At 44.0% G+C, this 19,834-nt stretch overlaps 1 protein-coding gene across 1 annotated transcript in view; it reads right to left on the reverse strand.

The window, feature by feature from the left end:
• The window catches only part of ESPN (espin), a 304,695-nt gene that overhangs the window by 247,131 nt on the left and 37,730 nt on the right, over positions 1–19,834 (reverse strand). Inside the window, exon 2 of the mRNA XM_075328416.1 lies at positions 1,998–2,191. Coding sequence (XP_075184531.1) covers positions 1,998–2,191 — 194 coding nt within the window. The remainder of the gene's footprint in view (positions 1–1,997; positions 2,192–19,834) is intronic.

Consider the following 19,834-nt stretch of genomic DNA (forward strand, 5'->3'; position numbering starts at 1 on the left):
CTTGCCCAGGGCGTCACAACAGCACTTCATGCTTCCTTCTGCCAACAAGCTTTTTGGAGATGGAAATTTAATTGCAAGACTTGGCACCTGTCCACACTGCCAAAAGTACCACCTAGTTTACTAGCCACAGTATCACTGTACTTGATTGGCCAGCAAACTCACCTGACCTAAACGCCATAGAGAATCTATGAGAGACACCAGAAACAACAGCTGAAGGCTGCTATCACAGCAACCTGGGCTTCCATAACCCCTCAGCAGTGCCACAGACTGATCGCCTCCATGCCACACTGCCGCATTGATGTAGTAATTCATGCAAAAGGAGCCCTGACCAAGTATTGAGGCATTTACTGTACAGACTTTGCAGTAGGCGCCAACATTTTTGAGTGTAAAATCATTTTTTCAGTTGGTCTTATATAATATTCTAATTTTCTGAGATAATGACTTTTGAGTTTTCATTGTCTGTAAGCTATAATCATCAACATTAACAGAAATAAACATGTGAAATTGATCCCCCTCTGTGTGTAATGTCTCTATATATTATATAGGAATAGATCCCTCTGTGTGTAATGACTCTATATAATATATAGGAATAGATACCTCTGTGTGTAATGATTCTATATAATATATAGGAATAGATCCCTCTGTGTGTAATGACTCTATATAATATGTGTTTCCCTTTTTGTATTGAATTACTGAAATAAATACATTTTTTGAAGATATTCTAATTTATTGAGATGCACCTGTAAATGCTCAGGGGGATACGCTGTTTTTGTCCACATTAAAGTGTGTGAGATTTCAGAAATCGTATTCATTTTGCCAGAACTGTAAAAAGCTGTGTTTTTCCACATCAAAAACAAGCCGAACAACAAAGCGCAAAAAATGCAATGTGTGAACAAGCCCTTATATAACTTTAGTTTGTTTGTTTTTTTCTCTAGAGTATTTCAATTCATGAAAACAGAGTTATGAATACATATAAAAAACAGGCGTATAACTTCTAAGGCTGCGTGCACACAATCAGGGTTCACAACGTTTTGGACACAGCATGTTTCAGCTGCATCCAAAACACTGCGTTGTACAGTACAAGCACAGTGGATGGGATTTATAAAAATCCCATGCCCACTGTGCATGTACTGCCCGCAGCATAAACTGACCTGCGCTGCAGCTTTGTGAACTGCAGCTTGTCAATTCTTTGCTGCAGACACATGATTGTTCTTCGTGGGAAAAACACAGAGAGACCGCAACTGCCCGAGCCTGGATTGTGGGTACAAGCAGCTGTGGTCTCCTGCGGAGGAGACTCGAGGCCCCGCAGGTCCAGACCTGCTGCGTCCAGGATGCAGTGAGTCCTGATTGTGTGCACATACCCTGAAGCCTGCTTTACACGGGACGACCGATCGTGCGATTTCACGATCGATCGTACCCGCCCCCGTCGTTTGTGCGTCACGGGCAAATCGCTGCCCGTGTCACACAAAGTCATGAAACCCCCGTCACATGCACTTACCTGCTGAGTGACCTCGCTGTGGGCGGTGAACATCCACTTCCTGAAGGGGGAGGGACGTTCGGCGTCACAGCGACATCACACAGCCGCTGGCCAATAGAAGCGGAGAGGCGGAGATGAGCGGGATGTAAACATCCCGCCCACCTCCTTCCTTCCGCATAGCCGGCAGGAGCCATGGGACGCAGGTAAGCAGAGTTCATCGCTCCAGTGGTGTCACACAGAGCGTCATGTGCTGCCCCGGGTACGATGAACAACCGGCACAAGTAAAAATAAACAATATTAAGAAACTGAGCGACGAGTACACGACTCACGATTTGTGAGCGATACTGCGTTGCTCAGAGGTTTCACACGAGACGACGTCGTGTATGATGCCGGATGTGCGTCACGAAAACCGTGACCCCGACGATGCATCGCACGATCCGGCGTCTCGTGTAAAGCATCCTTTAGCGGAACAACAAAAAGATAATATTAAGGAGGACATAAGAAGCCATGGGTATCTTACTTTGGGCAATACTCTATGAGATGCTGCAATGTGGGGAGGTCTCCTTTGGCCGCTGCGTAGTGTACAGGAAGTGCTCCAGTGTCTGTAGCTACCATCGCGTCATTCGTTCCAAACCGTAACAACCAACCAATTATTTCATGATGGCCAAACCTGGCGGCTAAGTGCAGAATAGTGGCACCAGAATTGTCTTTGTCCTGAAAGATGGAAAAAACATTATTAAATCTACTTCAACTGCAATGTACAGTGCCTACAAGTAGTATTCAACCCCCTGCAGATTTAGCAGGTTTACACATTTGGAATTAACGTGGCATTGTGACATTTGGACTGTAGATCAGCCTGGATGTGTGAAATCCACTGCAGCAAAAAAGAATGTTATTTCTTTTTTTATTTTTTTTTTTTTTAAATTGTGAAAAGTTTATTCAGAGGGTCATTTATTATTCAACCCCTCAAACCACAAGAATTCTGTTTGGTTCCCCTAAAGTATTAAGAAGTATTTCAGGCACAAAGAACAATGAGCTTCACATGTTTGGATTAATTATCTCTTTTTCCAGCCTTTTCTGACTAATTAAGACCCTCCCCAAACTTGTGAATAGCACTCATACTTGGTCAACATGGGAAAGACAAAGGAGCATTCCAAGGCCATCAGAGACAAGATCGTGGAGGGTCACAAGGCTGGCAAGGGGTACAAACCCCTTTCCAAGGAGTTGGGCCTACCTGTCTCCACTGTTGGGAGCATCATCCGGAAGTGGAAGGCTTATGGAACTACTGTTAGCCTTCCACGACCTGGACAGCCTTTGAAAGTTTCCACCCGTACCGAGGCCAGGCTTGTCCGAAGAGTCAAGGCTAACCCAAGGACAACAAGGAAGGAGCTCCGGGAAGATCTCACGGCAGGGGGGACATTGGTTTCAGTCAATACCATAAGTTACGTACTCCACCGCAATGGTCTCTGTTCCAGACGAGCCCGTAAGGTACCTTTACTTTCAAAGCGTCATGTCAAGGCTCGTCTACAGTTTGCTCATGATCACTTGGAGGACTCTGAGACAGACTGGTTCAAGGTTCTCTGGTCTGATGAGACCAAGATCGAGATCTTTGGTGCCAACCACACACGTGACGTTTGGAGACTGGATGGCACTGCATACGACCCCAAGAATACCATCCCTACAGTCAAGCATGGTGGTGGCAGCATCATGCTGTGGGGCTGTTTCTCAGCCAAGGGGCCTGGCCATCTGGTCCGCATCCATGGGAAGATGGATAGCACGGCCTACCTGGAGATTTTGGCCAAGAACCTCCACTCCTCCATCAAGGATCTTAAGATGGGTCGTCATTTCATCTTCCAACAAGACAACGACCCAAAGCACACAGCCAAGAAAACCAAGGCCTGGTTCAAGAGGGAAAAAATCAAGGTGTTGCAGTGGCCTAGTCAGTCTCCTGACCTTAACCCAATTGAAAACTTGTGGAAGGAGCTCAAGATTAAAGTCCACATGAGACACCCAAAGAACCTAGCTAACTTGGAGAAGATCTGCATGGAGGAGTGGGCCAAGATAACTCCAGAGACCTGTGCCGGCCTGATCAGGTCTTATAAAAGATGATTATTAGCTGTAATTGCAAACAAGGGTTATTCCACAAAATATTAAAACTAGGGGTTGAATAATAATTGACCCACACTTTTATGTTGAAAATTTATTAAAATTTAACTGAGCAACATAACTTGTTGGTTTGTAAGATTTATGCATCCGGTAATAAATCCTGCTCTTGTTTGAAGTTTGCAGGCTCTAACTTATTTGCATCTTTTCAAACCTGCTAAATCTGCAGGGGGTTGAATACTACTTGTAGGCACTGTATATATATATATATATATATATATATATATATATATATATATATATATATATATATATATGACAAAAACAGACTAAACATTTATATACCTCTACTAAGGCTTCCAGAGAAGCCTGCAGCTTACCTGGTTCATAGTATTTTCCTAATACACTTTTTAGAGTCATGAAGTTTGGTTTCTTTAATACATAGCATTATTACTCTGTTCCCTCTCATTTTTTTGTTATCTGTTACATCTAGGGATGATCGAATACCTCAATTATTCGTCTTTACGAATATTCGACGAATAGGTCGCCGCTATTCGAATATTCAATGCGCAATGAAAGTCTATGGGAAGCCCGACTAGTTCTGAATAGTTGTTATTTGGGTTTCCCATAGACTTACATTGCGCATAGAATATTCGCGAATAGTGGAATAGCGGCGACCTATTCGGAAAATATTCGCGAAGCCGAATATTTGAGGTATTCGATCATCCCTAGTTACAACCATTAAGGGGTACGCTATATGTGGTTCCTCCTCAGGTTATTAGCAGCTATGCTTAGCTTTTTAGCATTTTGACCTATAATAGCAACAACAGATATTCAATATTTGCTTGCAAGAAATAAAGCTTCATGCTCTGTACACTTTCGAACTGAATTTCTTTGTTATTGTGCTGTCGCGCACACGGTTGTGGACCCACTGCACCACAGAGCCAAGCTTACCCTGGAGGGGCATAACTAAGCGGCTACCAGGTTCTTCAATAGAGCCTCTGATGGTGAGGTCAGGCTTGCCTCTGCTGTTAGCCACCAGGTGCCACTCCAGGGCAGTCCCTGGTACTGTAGCAGTTGACCTCAAAAGGGTCAGGGAGACAGGTGTGGATCCAGGTGTACTGAACAGGATCATGAGCTGGATCGGATTCAGGTACTAGATCAAACCAGTACAGCAGATTCTCAGAGGTACAGCTGACAGGAGAGGTTTAGGTACAGGCTGATGAGACAGGTATGGGTACAATCTGATGGGAGAGGTATGGGTACAGGCTGACAGGACAGGCTGGGGTTCAAGATGATGAGACAGCTATGGGTACAGACTGGCAGAACAACTTTGGGTTCAGGCTGAGAGGACAGGTTCAGGTTCAGACTGACTGGATACAGGCTGATTTGCAGAGCGGATGTAATATGCCAAGTACCTTGTCGTAAAGGCACCTCCAAAAGAGGGAGGATGCCTTAAATACCTAAAGCCTTTCAGCCCATAGGCTGGAGGTATTTCCTAAATGAGCACACTTCCCTTTTACAAGGTAGGAGATACTCGGCATGCGACCTAAGCACATTCCCAGGAGACCTGAGCAGTGCGCGCAGTCCCCAAGAGCAGGAAACAGCATCGAGTGCAGAGGCAGACACCACCACAGATTCAGCCGGGAAGGTGAGGGTATGGGGCAGTGCAGAGGCTTTGCCGCTGGCATTATATGTTCATCTACTTGTGCAAATGGAAGCAACTTTCCCAATATTCTTCATTAACATTTTTCTACCATTCATCTGCTGTGCAAAGTCCTTTATCTAACTGATTGCATCACAAATACATCAGTGTTCCTGCACTCTCCTTCTCTACTTTCAGTGTTAGGGCCCCTACATACATGTGCACACAAAAAAGCACATGTGGCACACAACACTGTTCTACAGCCAAATCAGAGACAAAAACAGTTGAACTTAATTAGTTTTGTGGTGCTGAAGATGAATCTGATGCTTAAATTTACTGGCTAATTTTCAAAATCCAAAAGGAGGTGTAATTATTTACTTATGACACCTTTCAATGCACGCTTGTATAGAAATTGCTTATTTTATTATTTCATCAACATTATTGCATTGTTAGTAGCGAGTCTATTACATCACCTATTTAGTCTATTGAGCCTTCATTATGCTATCATCTTAGAGCGACCAATCAAAACAGGCCAACTCAGCTTGACGTAATCCTAATTACAGTTGCATCATCTACTTGTATAAATGCTCTCTGTGTAAGGTATAGAGTTTTAGGATTTCTTAGCTTAGTTTATTTCAAATCTGTTTTATTGATGACACTGTTGTCAACATACAGACATATCATTTGTGCAATTACAATACATAAACATCATTTTCTCAATGACGGGATAACATACAGAAATTGTTACATTACTAAGTTTCTTGGAATTCTTCAAATTATCTTTGTGCTATTACCATACAACCACTTATAAATTATAGGTCAGAATTCCCACTTCTTTTGACTTCCCGTATCCTAATATACTCATTCTCCTTGTATGTCTATTGTCTTATGAATTATTGATAAATCTTTTCATATAAAAAATGAAACTAGAAAAATGCAGATTAATGTTCAGAAAAGAAAGAAAGAAGAGGAAAGATACAAGCATAAAGAAGAGGAAATTAGAGGGAAGGGGAGAGAGGGGGGAAAGCAAGAAAAGAAAAGAAAAAAGGGGGGGAGGAATGGGACTCCCCACCGTTTCTCAGTTCAAAAAGCTCGCCAAATTCTCCACAAACGCTGGGGACTCCATGAACATAATCCATGGTCCCCAAACTGTAGTACATTTTTCTGTGTTCCCATTTAGTTCTGCTGTCAGCTCCTCCATTCTCTGGAGGTTTGTCATCTCCTCCAACCAATCCAGCACCGTAGGGCATCTAGTCTGTTTCCAAAATCGTGGGATAATCATACGGGCAGCTGCCAGGCAAAATCGCAATATGTCCCTTTTTTGTGTTTTAATAGTTCCTGGGAGCATAGAAAGAATGGCAACCTGGGGGGACTTTTCTATTTCACCTCCGCTCATCTTTTTGTCCAGGTAGAACACTGAGTCCCAAAAGGGTTGCAGCTTAGTACAGCTCCACCATATGTGTAGCATTGTACCTGTGTCTGTGCCACACCTCCAGCACACATCAGACACAGAGGGAAATATAGCATGTAATTTAGTCGGGTAATGGTACCACCTTGACAGAATTTTATAACTTTTCTCTTGAGCGGCGCACGCCAAGGAAAGTTTGTGGGTCCACAGGTACGCTCTGCTCCAATTGTCCTCTGGAATATCTTCTCCCAGTTCCTCTCCCCACCTACAGACAAAGTGAGGTTTATCCACCCTATTTCTCTGGTTCAGCATTTTATAAATGAGTGAGATGCCATGTCCAGGTGATGACCCCTGTAAAAATACTTTCTCAAAAGGAGTAGAGGGTGTCCTCATCCTTCTCTCCCTGTCCTGGTACAAGAGGAAAGATTTCAACTGCATATATTCCATCCAGGAAATCTCTCTCCGTGTGGCCTGCATGGAAGTATAAGTTGGTAGGGTGTGTCCCTGGAGCACGTGACAAAAATGAGTATCATCCGCCCGAGTAAATCCCCCGAATCTATGGGAGTGGAGTCCCGGGGGGAACTTCTTATTACCGAATACGGGGGTAAGTGGGCCCTGCTCCTGAGAGAGAGATCCCTTTTTTATCTCTCCATCCCACATCCCCATCGCTGTCCGCGTGAACTCCATTCCCTTCCCTATCTGGATCCTACTTTCTTTCTCTAACCATGGGAGTAAATGTAAGGGAGTTCCCAGCATATCCTGTTCAATCACCACCCATTGTTTCGAATTACCATGAAAATGCCAGTCCAGTAATCTCGTTAGGATAGCTGCCTTGTAATATAACTTAAAATTTGGGAGTCCCCCCCCCCCCGTCACTTTTGTGTCTGGTGAGAGTTTTAATTCCTGTTCGGGGTCTCCTGTTCCCGCAGACAAACCCAGACAAGGCTGTCCAGATCTTGGAGAAGTAACTTAGCGGTAGCTGTATGGGTATTGTCTGAAACAGGAACAGGAACCTCGGTAACACATCCATTTTTATCGCGTTTTTACGCCCAAACCACGTCAATCTCTTTTTGTCATATTTCTTTAAGTCCCTGATTGTCCTTTCTAATAAGGGGAAAAAATTGTGATGTACAATTTTTGCCGGATCCCTAGGTACCATAACTCCCAGATATTTTAAAACTGACGGTTGCCACTTAAAAGGGAAGTTTTGTGATATTCTCGCAAGGTCTTCTGCCGATAAAGTCACGTTCATGGCCTCTGATTTGGAAAAATGTACTTTGAAGTTGCTTAAGTTGCCAAACTCTTCGAACTCCTTGAGCAAGGACTGGAAGGATATGTGTGGTTGGGAAATGAACATGAGAAGGTCATCCGCGAATAGAGCCAGCTTACGGTTCCCCCCCCCGCCTCTATCCCGTGGATGCTTGTGTTGTTTCTCAGGGCGACCGCAAGGTGCTCCATGACTATGACGAATAAGAGGGGCGACAGTGGACATCCCTGTCTCGTTCCATTGTGGACCAGAAAGGATGATGATAGAAACCCATTTGTCCTGACTTTTGCTGAGGGTCTCGTATAGAGGGACGCAATTCTACCCAAAAATTTCTGACCCAAACCCACCTGTCTCAAGGCTGCCATCATAAAGCTCCAACTGACCCGGTCGAAGGCCTTCTCCGCGTCCACTGAAAGTAAACACATGGGGAGAGACTGAGACCTCGACCGAGCCATCAGGAGGAACAATTTGTTGGTGTTGTCCCGGCCTCCCGGCCTTTTACGAATCCCACCTGGTCCGTATGTATTATCCCAGGCAGGGACGGGGCAAGTCTGTTGGCAAGTGCTTTAGAGAAAAATTTCAAAGCTAAATGAATCAGTGAGATGGGTCTGTAATTTGTAACCAGCAAGTGGTCCTTTCCCGGTTTGGGGATAACACATATGTGTGATATGTGTGCTTCAAGAGACTGTGCTACCCACTGGGAGTTTTCAGATATGGAGTTAAATACTTTGGTCATGAACGGGGATAATTGAGTCTGAAAAATTTTATAGAACTTAGGGTTAAACCCGTCCGGACCTGGGCTTTTGCCTGAGGGAGAATCCCTGATAATAGATGCCACTTCTGTCTCTGTAAATCTTAGCTTAGTTTATAAGCATACTGACGTTTAATTACTGTATGTATTTTCAAATATAAAGCGGATCTGTGGAAAAGTAATTTGGCGTCACAATGGATTTTCAGGGAAGAAGTGGACATTACAGTATCCAAGCTTTCCATCTGCAATATGCCCAGTACCACATACAGAAGAAGTGCACATTCTAAAAGGATCAAAAATGTTTTCAGTAGAGTCAAGTGAGGAAGAAGACTGTGCTTGATGTCATGGAGCATCTTCCTCTCTTGATCCAAACTTTCTATCAGCAACCTTAACTGAACCGCACCTTATAACTAGTAATGAGCGAGCACTACCATGATTGGGTGCTCAGTTTTCATAACGAGCAGTTGGATGCTCAGATGGATGCGACTCGAGTACAATAGAAGTCAATGGGAAACTGAAACATTTTCCAGGAAAATCTTACAGAAAAATGCTTGAGTTCTCCATTGACTTTCATTATATTCTGGCACTCAAGTCGCACCCATTTGGGCATCTGGGCATCCAACGGCTCGTTATGAGAACTGAGCACCCAGGTATGGTAGTGCTCGCTCATCACTAGTTATGAGTACCAAGCACCCGAGCATGGTAGTGCTCAATCACCACTAGTTGCGAGTACCAAGCACCCGAGCATGGTAGTGCCCACTCATCACTAGTCATTACGAGTACCGAGCACCCAGGCATGGTAGTGCCCACTCATCACTAGTCATTATGAGTACCGAGCACCCAGGCATGCTAGTGCTTGCTCTTCACTAGTTGCACGTACCGAGCACCCGAGCATGGTAGTGCTCGCTCATCACTAGTTACGAGTACCAAGCACCCAGGCATGGTAGTGCTCGCTCGCTTATTACTAGTTCCGAGTACCGAGCATCCAGGCATGGTAGTGCTCACTGATCACTACTGATAACACAAAGTGAACTGAACAATCTTGTCAGAGATTTGTATCTGTCCAAGAGTAAGGCTAATCTCTTAAGGCCCCTTTACACACTGAGACTTTCAGCGATCCCACCAGCGATGCCAACCTGGCCGGGATCGCTACAAAGTCTCTGGTGAGTCTCTGGTGAGCTGTCAAACAGGCAAACCTGGCCAACGACGCAACAGCGATCCGGACCTGCAGAACGACCTAGCTAGTCAAACACTGGAAACGAGTGATGTGTCACAATGTCTGTCAATCACTATTCTCTGTCGGTCGGTCTCTCCCTCTCGGTCTCTATTCTCTCTCTGTCGGTCCGTCACTATCTCTGTCCCTCTCTCACAGTCTGTCGGTCATTTTCCCCTCCTCTCTCATACTCACCGATCCCCGATCCCCGGTGCGGCGCTGCACAGCATTCACACTGCTGCGGCGGCTTTTACTATATTGTAAAAGCCAGCCGCTCATTAAACAATTTCGTATTCCCTACTTTCCCCGCCCACAGGCGCCTATGATTGGTTGCAGTGAGACACGCCCTCACGCTGAGTGACAGGTGTCTCACTGCACCCAATCACAGCAGCCGGTGGGCGTGTCTATACTGTGCAGTGAAATAAATAATTAAATAATAAAAAAAAGGTGTGCGGTCCCCCCTATTTTAATACCAGCCAGATACAGCCATACGGCTGAAGGCTGGTATTCTCAGGATGGGGAGCTCCACGTTATGGGGAGCCCCCCAGCCTAACAATATCAGTCAGCAGCTGCCCAGAATTGCCACATACATTATATGCGATAGTTCTGGGACTGTACCCAGCTCTTCCCGATTTGCCCTGGTGCGTTGGCAAATCGGGGTAATAAGGAGTTATTGGCAGCCCATAGCTGCCACTAAATCCTAGATTAATCATGTCAGGCGTCTCCCCGAGATACCTTCCATGATTAATCTGTAAATTACAGTAAATAAACACACACACACGAAAAAATCATTTATTAGAAATAAAAAACACAAACACATTCCCTCATCACCAATTTAATCAGCCCCAAAAAGCCCTCCTTGTCCGGCGTAATCCACGGACCTCCAGCGTTGCATCCAGCTCTGCTGCATGCAGGTGACAGGAGCAGCAGAAGACACCGCCGCTCCTGTCACCTCCACGCAGCTAATGAAGGCAATAGCGCGATCAGCTGAGCTGTCACTGAGGTTACCTGGATCCAGCAGTGGATGCAGCGGTGGCCACGGGTAACCTCAGTGACAGCTCAGCTGATCGCGCTACTCACCTCAGTTGCTGCCTGGAGCTGACCGGAGCGGCGGTGAGTAGCGCGATCAGCTGAGCTGTCACTGAGGTTACCCGCGGCCACCGCTGCATCCACCGCTGGATCCACCGCTGGATCCAGTGACAGCGGGTAACCTCAGTGACAGCTCAGCCGATCGCGCGGCTGTCTTCATTAGCTGCGTGGAGCTGACAGGAGCGGCTGTGTATTCTCCTGCTCCTGTCACCTGCATGCAGTTGAGCTGGATGCGACGCTGGACCATCCTGGATTACGCCGGACATGGAGGGCTTTTTGGGGCTTATTAAATTGGTGATGAGGGAATGTGTTTGTGTTTTTTATTTCTAATAAAGGATTTTTTCAGATGTGTGGGTGTTTATTTACTGTAATTTACAGATTAATCATGGAAGGTATCTCGGGGAGACGCCTGACATGATTAATCTAGGACTTATTAGCAGCTATGGGCTGCCAATAACTCCTTATTACCCCGATTTGCCAACGCACCAGGGCAAATCGGGAAGAGCCGGGTACAGTCCCAGAACTGTCGCATATAATGTATGCGGCAATTCTGGGCAGCTGCTGACTGATATTGTTAGGCTGGGGGGCTCCCCATAACGTGGAGCTCCCCATCCTGAGAATACCAGCCTTCAGCCGTATGGCTTTATCTGGCTGGTATTAAAATTGGGGGGGACCGCACGCCGTTTTTTAAAATTATTTAATTATTTATTTCACTGCACAGTATAGACCCGCCCACCGGCTGCTGTGATTGGGTGCAGTGAGACACCTGTCACTCAGCGTGGGGGCGTGTCTCACTGCAACCAATCATAGGCGCCTGTGGGCGGGGAAAGTAGGGAATACGAAATTGTTTAATGAGCGGCCGGCTTTTTCAAAAGAGGAAAAGCCGCCGCAGCAGTGTGAATCGGTGAGTATGAGAGAGGAGGGGAAAATGACCGACAGACTGTGAGAGAGGGACAGAGATAGTGACAGACCGACAGAGAGAGAATAGAGACCGAGAGGGAGAGACCGACTGACAGAGAATAGTGATTGACAGATATTGTGACACATCACTCGTTTCCAGTGTTTTAAGTCCCCTTTACACACTGAGACTTTGCAGCACAGCGGGAAACAAAGGACCAAAGAATGGTCCTGAACGATTTGTAGCGATCAGCAACTTCACAGCAGAGGCCAGGTCGCTGATGTGTTTCACACACTGCAATGTCGCTAGGGAGGTCGCTGTAACGTCACAAAACCGGTGACGTTACAGCGATGTCGTTTGCGATGTTGCAGTGTGTAAAGCCACCTTTAGGTTCCTGGCTACAGCAGTGGAATCTTCTAGCAGGCGATATTCAGATTTCTTTCTTCTGCAACCGTGATACTTCTACATTGAATGAGGGTGATCTTGTGACATAACAAAATATTCTGCATCTTTATATTTGCAAAAATAATAATGTTTCAAATTAGGATTAGCAGTATAAGGAAAACTCTTTGATATCATAGAAACAAGAGCCATCTAAAAAATTTTAATTGTCAGATTTGAATTCAGGAGGCCAAAATAATTTACAAATGGCTCATTTCATAAATGAACCAGACAACTTATGAAAATTATGAACTTATGAAAATAGAACGGTATAGATAGCTAGTTTGCGTAGCTTTCTAATAACCAAATAATTAAATGGAGAAAACAACGCGAGGTCCCCTTCATTTTTCATAACTAGCAAAGGTAAAGGAGATAGTTGTGGGCTAATATTATCAGGCTGGGAAGGTTTATGCTTATTGGCCCCTTCCCAGCCTTAAAATATCAGCCCCAGTAGAGGAGCATCGCAAAATGCTCCAATTCTGTCCCTTTGCTTCGGCTCTTCCCAATTGCTCTGATGCAGTCATGAAACGTACTTAAGAAAGGTCTGGTGTGAGGTAAAACACACAACAGACAGGGGTTTTACCAAGACAAACAATGGGTACACGGGGGCCACAATATCAAAGATGGACCCTGCTGTTAGTGAGAGGGAAGATGGACACCTCCTCCACTTATCTGTCACTGTACCCTGCACTCCTAGCCAGTTCATATACAGGTTCCTCACCTGACACTGAGCAGGAACCTGAAGCCAGTGAGTGAGTGAGTGGGAAGGTAAGGATCACTAGTCCCACCGCTGCACTAAAAGCACACACCAAGGAAAAGTAAGACAGACGGGAGGAACAACAACAGAGAAATGCCAACAACTAGGCTGCAGTCAGACACCAGTACTGCAGCCTCACCAAAACCAACAGCAAGCACACCAGCAGCTCCTTCCACCTCCAGGCCTAGAATCCAAATGACAAAGAAGATAACCGGCACCCTCTGCTGGAAGTAAAGGTTATATAAGGGGACTGGGAGTGATCCCAAACCGGAAACACCTGACCAGGAGTCAGAAGCTGCTGGTATGGAAAACTGACATTAACCCTTGCCACAAACAAAGAAAGAAAACACGTTTAATTTGAAGTCTTAGATAACAATAAGAGACTCTAGTCCTGATTCTGTGACTAGTCTCAAAATACAGAGACGGCCGTGACAGATGCCTTGACAATCGGGGTGATGGTTTTGCGGGTTCATGTCAGCTATGAAGTGTCCGAAAACATCAAGGTGGTATCAAGCCCTGGTGTTAGTAATGGAGAGGTGTCTAACAGACAGTAATAAAAACAAAATATAAATATACTAATACATACAGTGCCTACAAGTAGTCTTCAACCTCCTGCAGATTTAGCAGGTTTGATAAGATGCAAATAAGTTAGAGCCTGCAAACTTCAAACAAGAGCAGGATTTATTAACAGATGCATAAATCTTACAAACCAACAAGTTATGTTGCTCAGTTAAATTTTAATACATTTTCAACATAAAAGTGTGGGTCAATTATTATTCAACCCCTAGGTTTAATATTTTGTGGAATAACCCTTGTTTGCAATTACAGCTAATAATCGTCTTTTATAAGACCTGATCAGGCCGGCACAGGTCTCTGGAGTTATCTTGGCCCACTCCTCCATGCAGATCTTCTCCAAGTTATCTAGGTTCTTTGGGTGTCTCATGTGGACTTTAATCTTGAGCTCCTTCCACAAGTTTTCAATTGGGTTAAGGTCAGGAGACTGACTAGGCTTCTGCAACACCTTAATTTTTTCCCTCTTGAACCAGGCCTTGGTTTTCTTGGCTGTGTGCTTTGGGTCGTTGTCTTGTTGGAAGATGAAATGACGACCCATCTTAAGATCCTTGATGGAGGAGCAGAGGTTTTTGGCCAAAATCTCCAGGTAGGCCGTGCTATCCATCTTCCCATGGATGCAGACCAGATGGCCAGGCCCCTTGGCTGAGAAACAGCCCCACAGCATGATGCTGCCACCACCATGCTTGACTGTAGGGATGGTATTCTTGGGGTCGCATGCAGTGCCATCCAGTCTCCAAACGTCACGTGTGTGGTTGGCACCAAAGATCTCGATCTTGGTCTCATCAGACCAGAGAACCTTGAACCAGTCTGTCTCAGAGTCCTCCAAGTGATCATGAGCAAACTGTAGACGAGCCTTGACATGACGCTTTGAAAGTAAAGGTACCTTACGGGCTCGTCTGGAACGGAGACCATTGCGGTGGAGTACGTTACTTATGGTATTGACTGAAACCAATGTCCCCACTGCCATGAGATCTTCCCGGAGCTCCTTCCTTGTTGTCCTTGGGTTAGCCTTGACTCTTCGGACAAGCCTGGCCTCGGCACGGGTGGAAACTTTCAAAGGCTGTCCAGGCCGTGGAAGGCTAACAGTAGTTCCATAAGCCTTCCACTTCCGGATGATGCTCCCAACAGTGGAGACAGGTAGGCCCAACTCCTTGGAAAGGGTTTTGTACCCCTTGCCAGCCTTGTGACCCTCCACGATCTTGTCTCTGATGGCCTTGGAATGCTCCTTTGTCTTTCCCATGTTGACCAAGTATGAGTGCTGTTCACAAGTTTGGGGAGGGTCTTAATTAGTCAGAAAAGGCTGGAAAAAGAGAATTAATCCAAACATGTGAAGCTCATTGTTCTTTGTGCCTGAAATACTTCTTAATACTTTAGGGGAACCAAACAGAATTCTGGTGGATTGAGCGGTTGAATAATAAATGACCCTCTGAATAAATTTTTCACAATTTAAAAAAAAAAATAAAAAAAGAAATAACATTCTTTTTTGCTGCAGTGCATTTCACACTTCCAGGCTGATCTACAGTCCAAATGTCACAATGCCAAGTTAATTCCGAATGTGTAAACCTGCTAAATCTGCAGGGGGTTGAATACTACTTGTAGGCACTGTACTTTATTGAAATAAGCACTCTCTGATACTTTCTCTCGTTCATCACTTCATTAAAAAAAAATAAAAAATATATATATATATAGGTCAGACATAGTCCAGCAAATATGACATAGCCCAGGGATAGGATGCACAAGACTATTCTCATAATGGGCCACATGTATGGGCATTACTACAGAAAAAGACTGATGTTATTTCCCCATAGCAACTAGATTACATCTTTTATTTTTCACAGTAAATCGCGGAATTAAAGTTGCAATCTGACTGGTTGCTATAGTAACACCTCCAGGTCGTAGATGCATTCCGTTTCACCCTAGGCCCCAAAATTATTTAATTTGCTACCTCATCTTATTGTGCCGAGCTGTCCTGCCGGGTAATCCCCTGTCTCCATAGCTTTTAACACAAATTACCTGTAATGCTTTTAAGCTATAAGCACATCACATGATTTCACCAACCATCCGACATTGTGAAAGCCGATTAACAGCTCATTTGCATTCATTGTGTTGTGTCTCAGGCTGAATTCTGTAAAATCCCCTCCAGCCTCGGACGCTAATAGAGAACAGTTTCCTAAAGCAACTCATCCCATAACTGAATATGGACCTGAAGGGTCAGAGTTCATTTATGGTGAACCTATATTAGCAACCATACAGATATCATTATTTATACCGTCCTGCTGACCACCACTAACCAAATATTATGGAATAAGGGTCCGTCAGGCGTCTTCTGCCAAGTTACTGAAAATCCAAAACTGTGTGAAATTGATATGGCTGCCAAGCAGATGCTAATATATGGGGCCTTAGCCCAGAAGGGCTAAAACACTAAACCTCTCAACATGATCTGAACACTGGACATAATAATTACAGTGGGATGTAAATGTTTGGGCACCCCTGGTCAAAATTACTGTTATTGTGAACAGTTAGGCAAGCTGAAGATGAAATGATCTCTAAAAGGCGTAAAGTCAAAGATGACACATTTCCTTTGTATTTTAGGGAAAAAAAATAATATATATATATATATATATATATATTTATATACGAGGGGCGATCCAAAAGTAATGATAATCGGTTATTTCTATTGCACACAGAAATTAAAATAAAATGTTTTCTTCTCTCTTAGGTATCCACTAGTCCAGGGAAAAAAAATCACTTAAATAGGCCACGATTCCCGGGAGCTACATTCATTACATTCATTTCAATATGAACTGCTGAGGAGTGAACATCAAAATGGAAAAAAACGAGTTCAGAGCTGTCATCAAATACCTCTGCTTGAAAAAAAATGACTACCAAAGACATACACAGCGACTTGATGGAAACATTGGGGGACTCTTCTCCTCCATATTCCACAGTTGCACGCTGGGCCAAGGAATTTAAGCTGGAAAGAACATCGACGGAAGATGAACATCGTGAAGGACGCCCATCCACGCCCCTCAATGAAGAAAACATGAAAAAAGTTGAAGAAGTTGTATTGGCAGATCGAAGAGTGACTATCAGGCATGTAGCTGAGGTCACAGGGATCTCATATGGCAGTATTCCAAGAATCCTTGCAAAAGAATTGCATATGAGAAAGGTCTCCGCGCGTTGGGTGCCAAAAATGTTAACCGACGAGCAAAAGAAGAAACGAGTTGACATTTCAATAGCAAATCTCGAAAAGTTCCAAGCAGACAAGGAGAATTTTTTGTCACGTTTTTTGACCATGGACGAGACCTGGATCTACAACTTTGATCCCGAAACTAAACAACAATTGATGACATGGAAACGAGCCGACGAACCGACGCCGAAGAAATTCAAAGTGGCAAGCTCAGCAGGGAAGGTTATGGGGTCCGTTTTTTGGGACGCTGCAGGAATTATTATGGTGGACTATTTGGAGAAAGGAGCCACTATTACGGGCTCCTACTACGCAGAACAAATACGATTGCGGGAGGCTATCAAGGAGAAAAGGCGCGGCAAACTACGGGCTGGAATACTGTTTCACCAAGATAACGCACCGACTCACAAAGCTGCAGTTGCCATGGCAACCATTCAAGAAGCGGGCTTTGAACTGGAACACCCCCCCTATTCGCCAGATCTAGCCCCCAGTGACTTCTTTCTCTTTCTCGCCTCAAGGAACACCTCTGGGGCAAGAAATTTGACGACAATAGCGACGTGATAACTGATGTTGGGGATTTTTTTGAGGGTCAAGATCAAGAATTTTTTTCGAAGGGAATTCTAAGGGGCACTTTGCAAACTACGACATCGCAGGTGCGATGTCGGTGAGGTCAAATTGAAAGTGACGCACATCCGGCGTCACAGGCGATATCTTAGTGTGTAAAGCCTTTATGATACGATTAACGAGCGCAAAAGCGTCGTAATCGTATCATTGGTGTAGCCTCGGTCATTTCCATGAATTGGGAAATACCGATGTTACGATGTTGTTCCTCGTTCCTGCGGCAGCACACATCGCTGTGTATGAAGCCGCAGGAGCGAGGAAAATCTCCTACCTGCGTCCTGCGGCTCACGTCGGCTATTCGGAAGGAAGAAGGTGGGTGGGATGTTTACGTCCTACTCATCTCCGCCCCTCCGCTTCTATTGGCCGCCTGCCATGTGACGTCGCTATGACGCCGCATGACCCGCCCCCTTAATAAGGAGGCGGTTCGCCGGCCAGAGAGACATCACAGGGCAGGTGAGTGCATGTGAAGCTGCCGTAGTTTAGAAAAGAGATGGACTAAATGTATAGACTTGTTAGGAGACTATGTAGAAAAATATATATTTTTTTTAATATATTCATTGTGTTTATTATTGATTATCATAAATTTTGGATCGCCCCTCATATATATATATATATATATATATATATATATATATATATATATATATATATACACATATATATAGCTCTGGCAAAAATTAAGAGATCACTTCCAAATTTTCAGTTTTTCTGATATTTCTCTTTAAATTTTTGAGTAAAATGTAAATTGTTCTTTTATTCTATAAACTACTGACAATGTCTCCGAATTTCCAAGCAATAAATTTTGTATTTATTTTCTGAAAATGAGAAATGGTCAAAAACACAAAAAAATGCACAGTGCTTTCAGACCTCAAATAATGCAAAGAAAACAAGTTCATAATCATTTAGAAACAATAATGCTAATAATGTTTTACCTCAGGAAGAGATCAGAAAACAATATTTTGTGGAATAACCATGATTTTTTATCCCAGCTTTCATGCATCTTAGCTGCTTTCCACCAGTCTTTCACACAGCTTTTGGGTGACCTTATGCCACTCCTGGTGCACAAATGTAAGCAGTTCTTTTTTTGATGGCTTGTGACTATCCATCTTCCTCTTAATTACATTCCAGAGGTTTTCAATGGGGTTCAGGTCTGGAGATTGGACTGGCCATGACAGGGTTTTGATGTGGTGGTCCTTCATCCACACATTGATTGACCTAGCTGTGTGGCATGGCTCATTGTCCTGCTGGAAAAAAACAGTCCTCAGAGTTGGGGAACATTGCCTGAGCAGAAGGAAGACACTGTTTTTCCAGGATAACCTTGTATGTGTGAAAGACTGGTGGAAAGCAGCCAAGACGCATGAAAACTGTGATTAAAAATCATGGTTATTCAAGAAAATAATGATTTCTGAGTTAAAAGATTATTCATATTGCTGTTTCTAAATTATTCTGAACTTGTTTTCTTTGCATTATTTGCGGTGTGAAAGCACTGTGCATTTTTTGTTATTTTGACCAATTCTCATTTTCAGAAAATAAATACAACATTTTTTGCTTGGAAAGGGACTATGAGGGCCATTGTGAAACCATCAGTTTGCGCCTTTTGAGGTCCTCTATTGTGGATTTTGACAGGTGTTTAGGATCATTATCCTTTTGTAGAAGCCATTCTCTTTTCAACTTCAGCTTTTTTACAGATGGTGTTTTGTTTGCATCAAGAATTTGTTGGAATTTAATTAAATCTATTCTTCCCTCTACCCGTGAAATGTTCCCCGTGCCATTGACTGTAACACAACCCCAAAGTATGATTGATTCAACCCCCAATGCTTAATGATTGGTGAGATATTCTTTTCCTTAAATTCTGTGCCCTTTTTTCTCCACTCATACCTTTGATCATTGTGGCCATAGAGTTCTACTTTAACCTGAACATTCACAGGACTTGTTTTCAAAATGTATCAGGCTTGTTTAGATGTTCTTTTGCATACTGCTAGCCCTGAATTTTATGGTGAGGACGCAGGAGAGGTTTTCTTCTGCTGACTCTTCCATGAAGGCCATTTTTCTGTAGGTGTCTCTGAACAGTAGAACAATGTACCACAACTCCAGAGTCAGTTAAATCTTCCTGAAGGTTTTTTGAAGACTACTGATTAGCCTCCCTAGCAATCCTACGAGCAGCTCCCACAGAAATTTTGCTTGGTCTTCTAAGCATTATCTTGACCTCCACTGTTCCTGTGAGCTGCCATTTCTTAATTACATTTTGAACGAAGGAAAGGGCAATTTGAAAACTGTTTGCTATCTTCTTATAGCCTTCTCTTGCTTTGTGTGCCTCCACCATTGTCATTTTCAGAGTGCTAGGCAGCTGCTTAGAAGAACCCATGGATGCTGTTTTTTGGCACAAGGTTAGAAGAGGCTGCTT

Source organism: Anomaloglossus baeobatrachus, chromosome 11 (assembly GCF_048569485.1).
Source record: "Anomaloglossus baeobatrachus isolate aAnoBae1 chromosome 11, aAnoBae1.hap1, whole genome shotgun sequence".
NCBI classification, from domain to species: Eukaryota; Metazoa; Chordata; class Amphibia; order Anura; family Aromobatidae; genus Anomaloglossus; species Anomaloglossus baeobatrachus.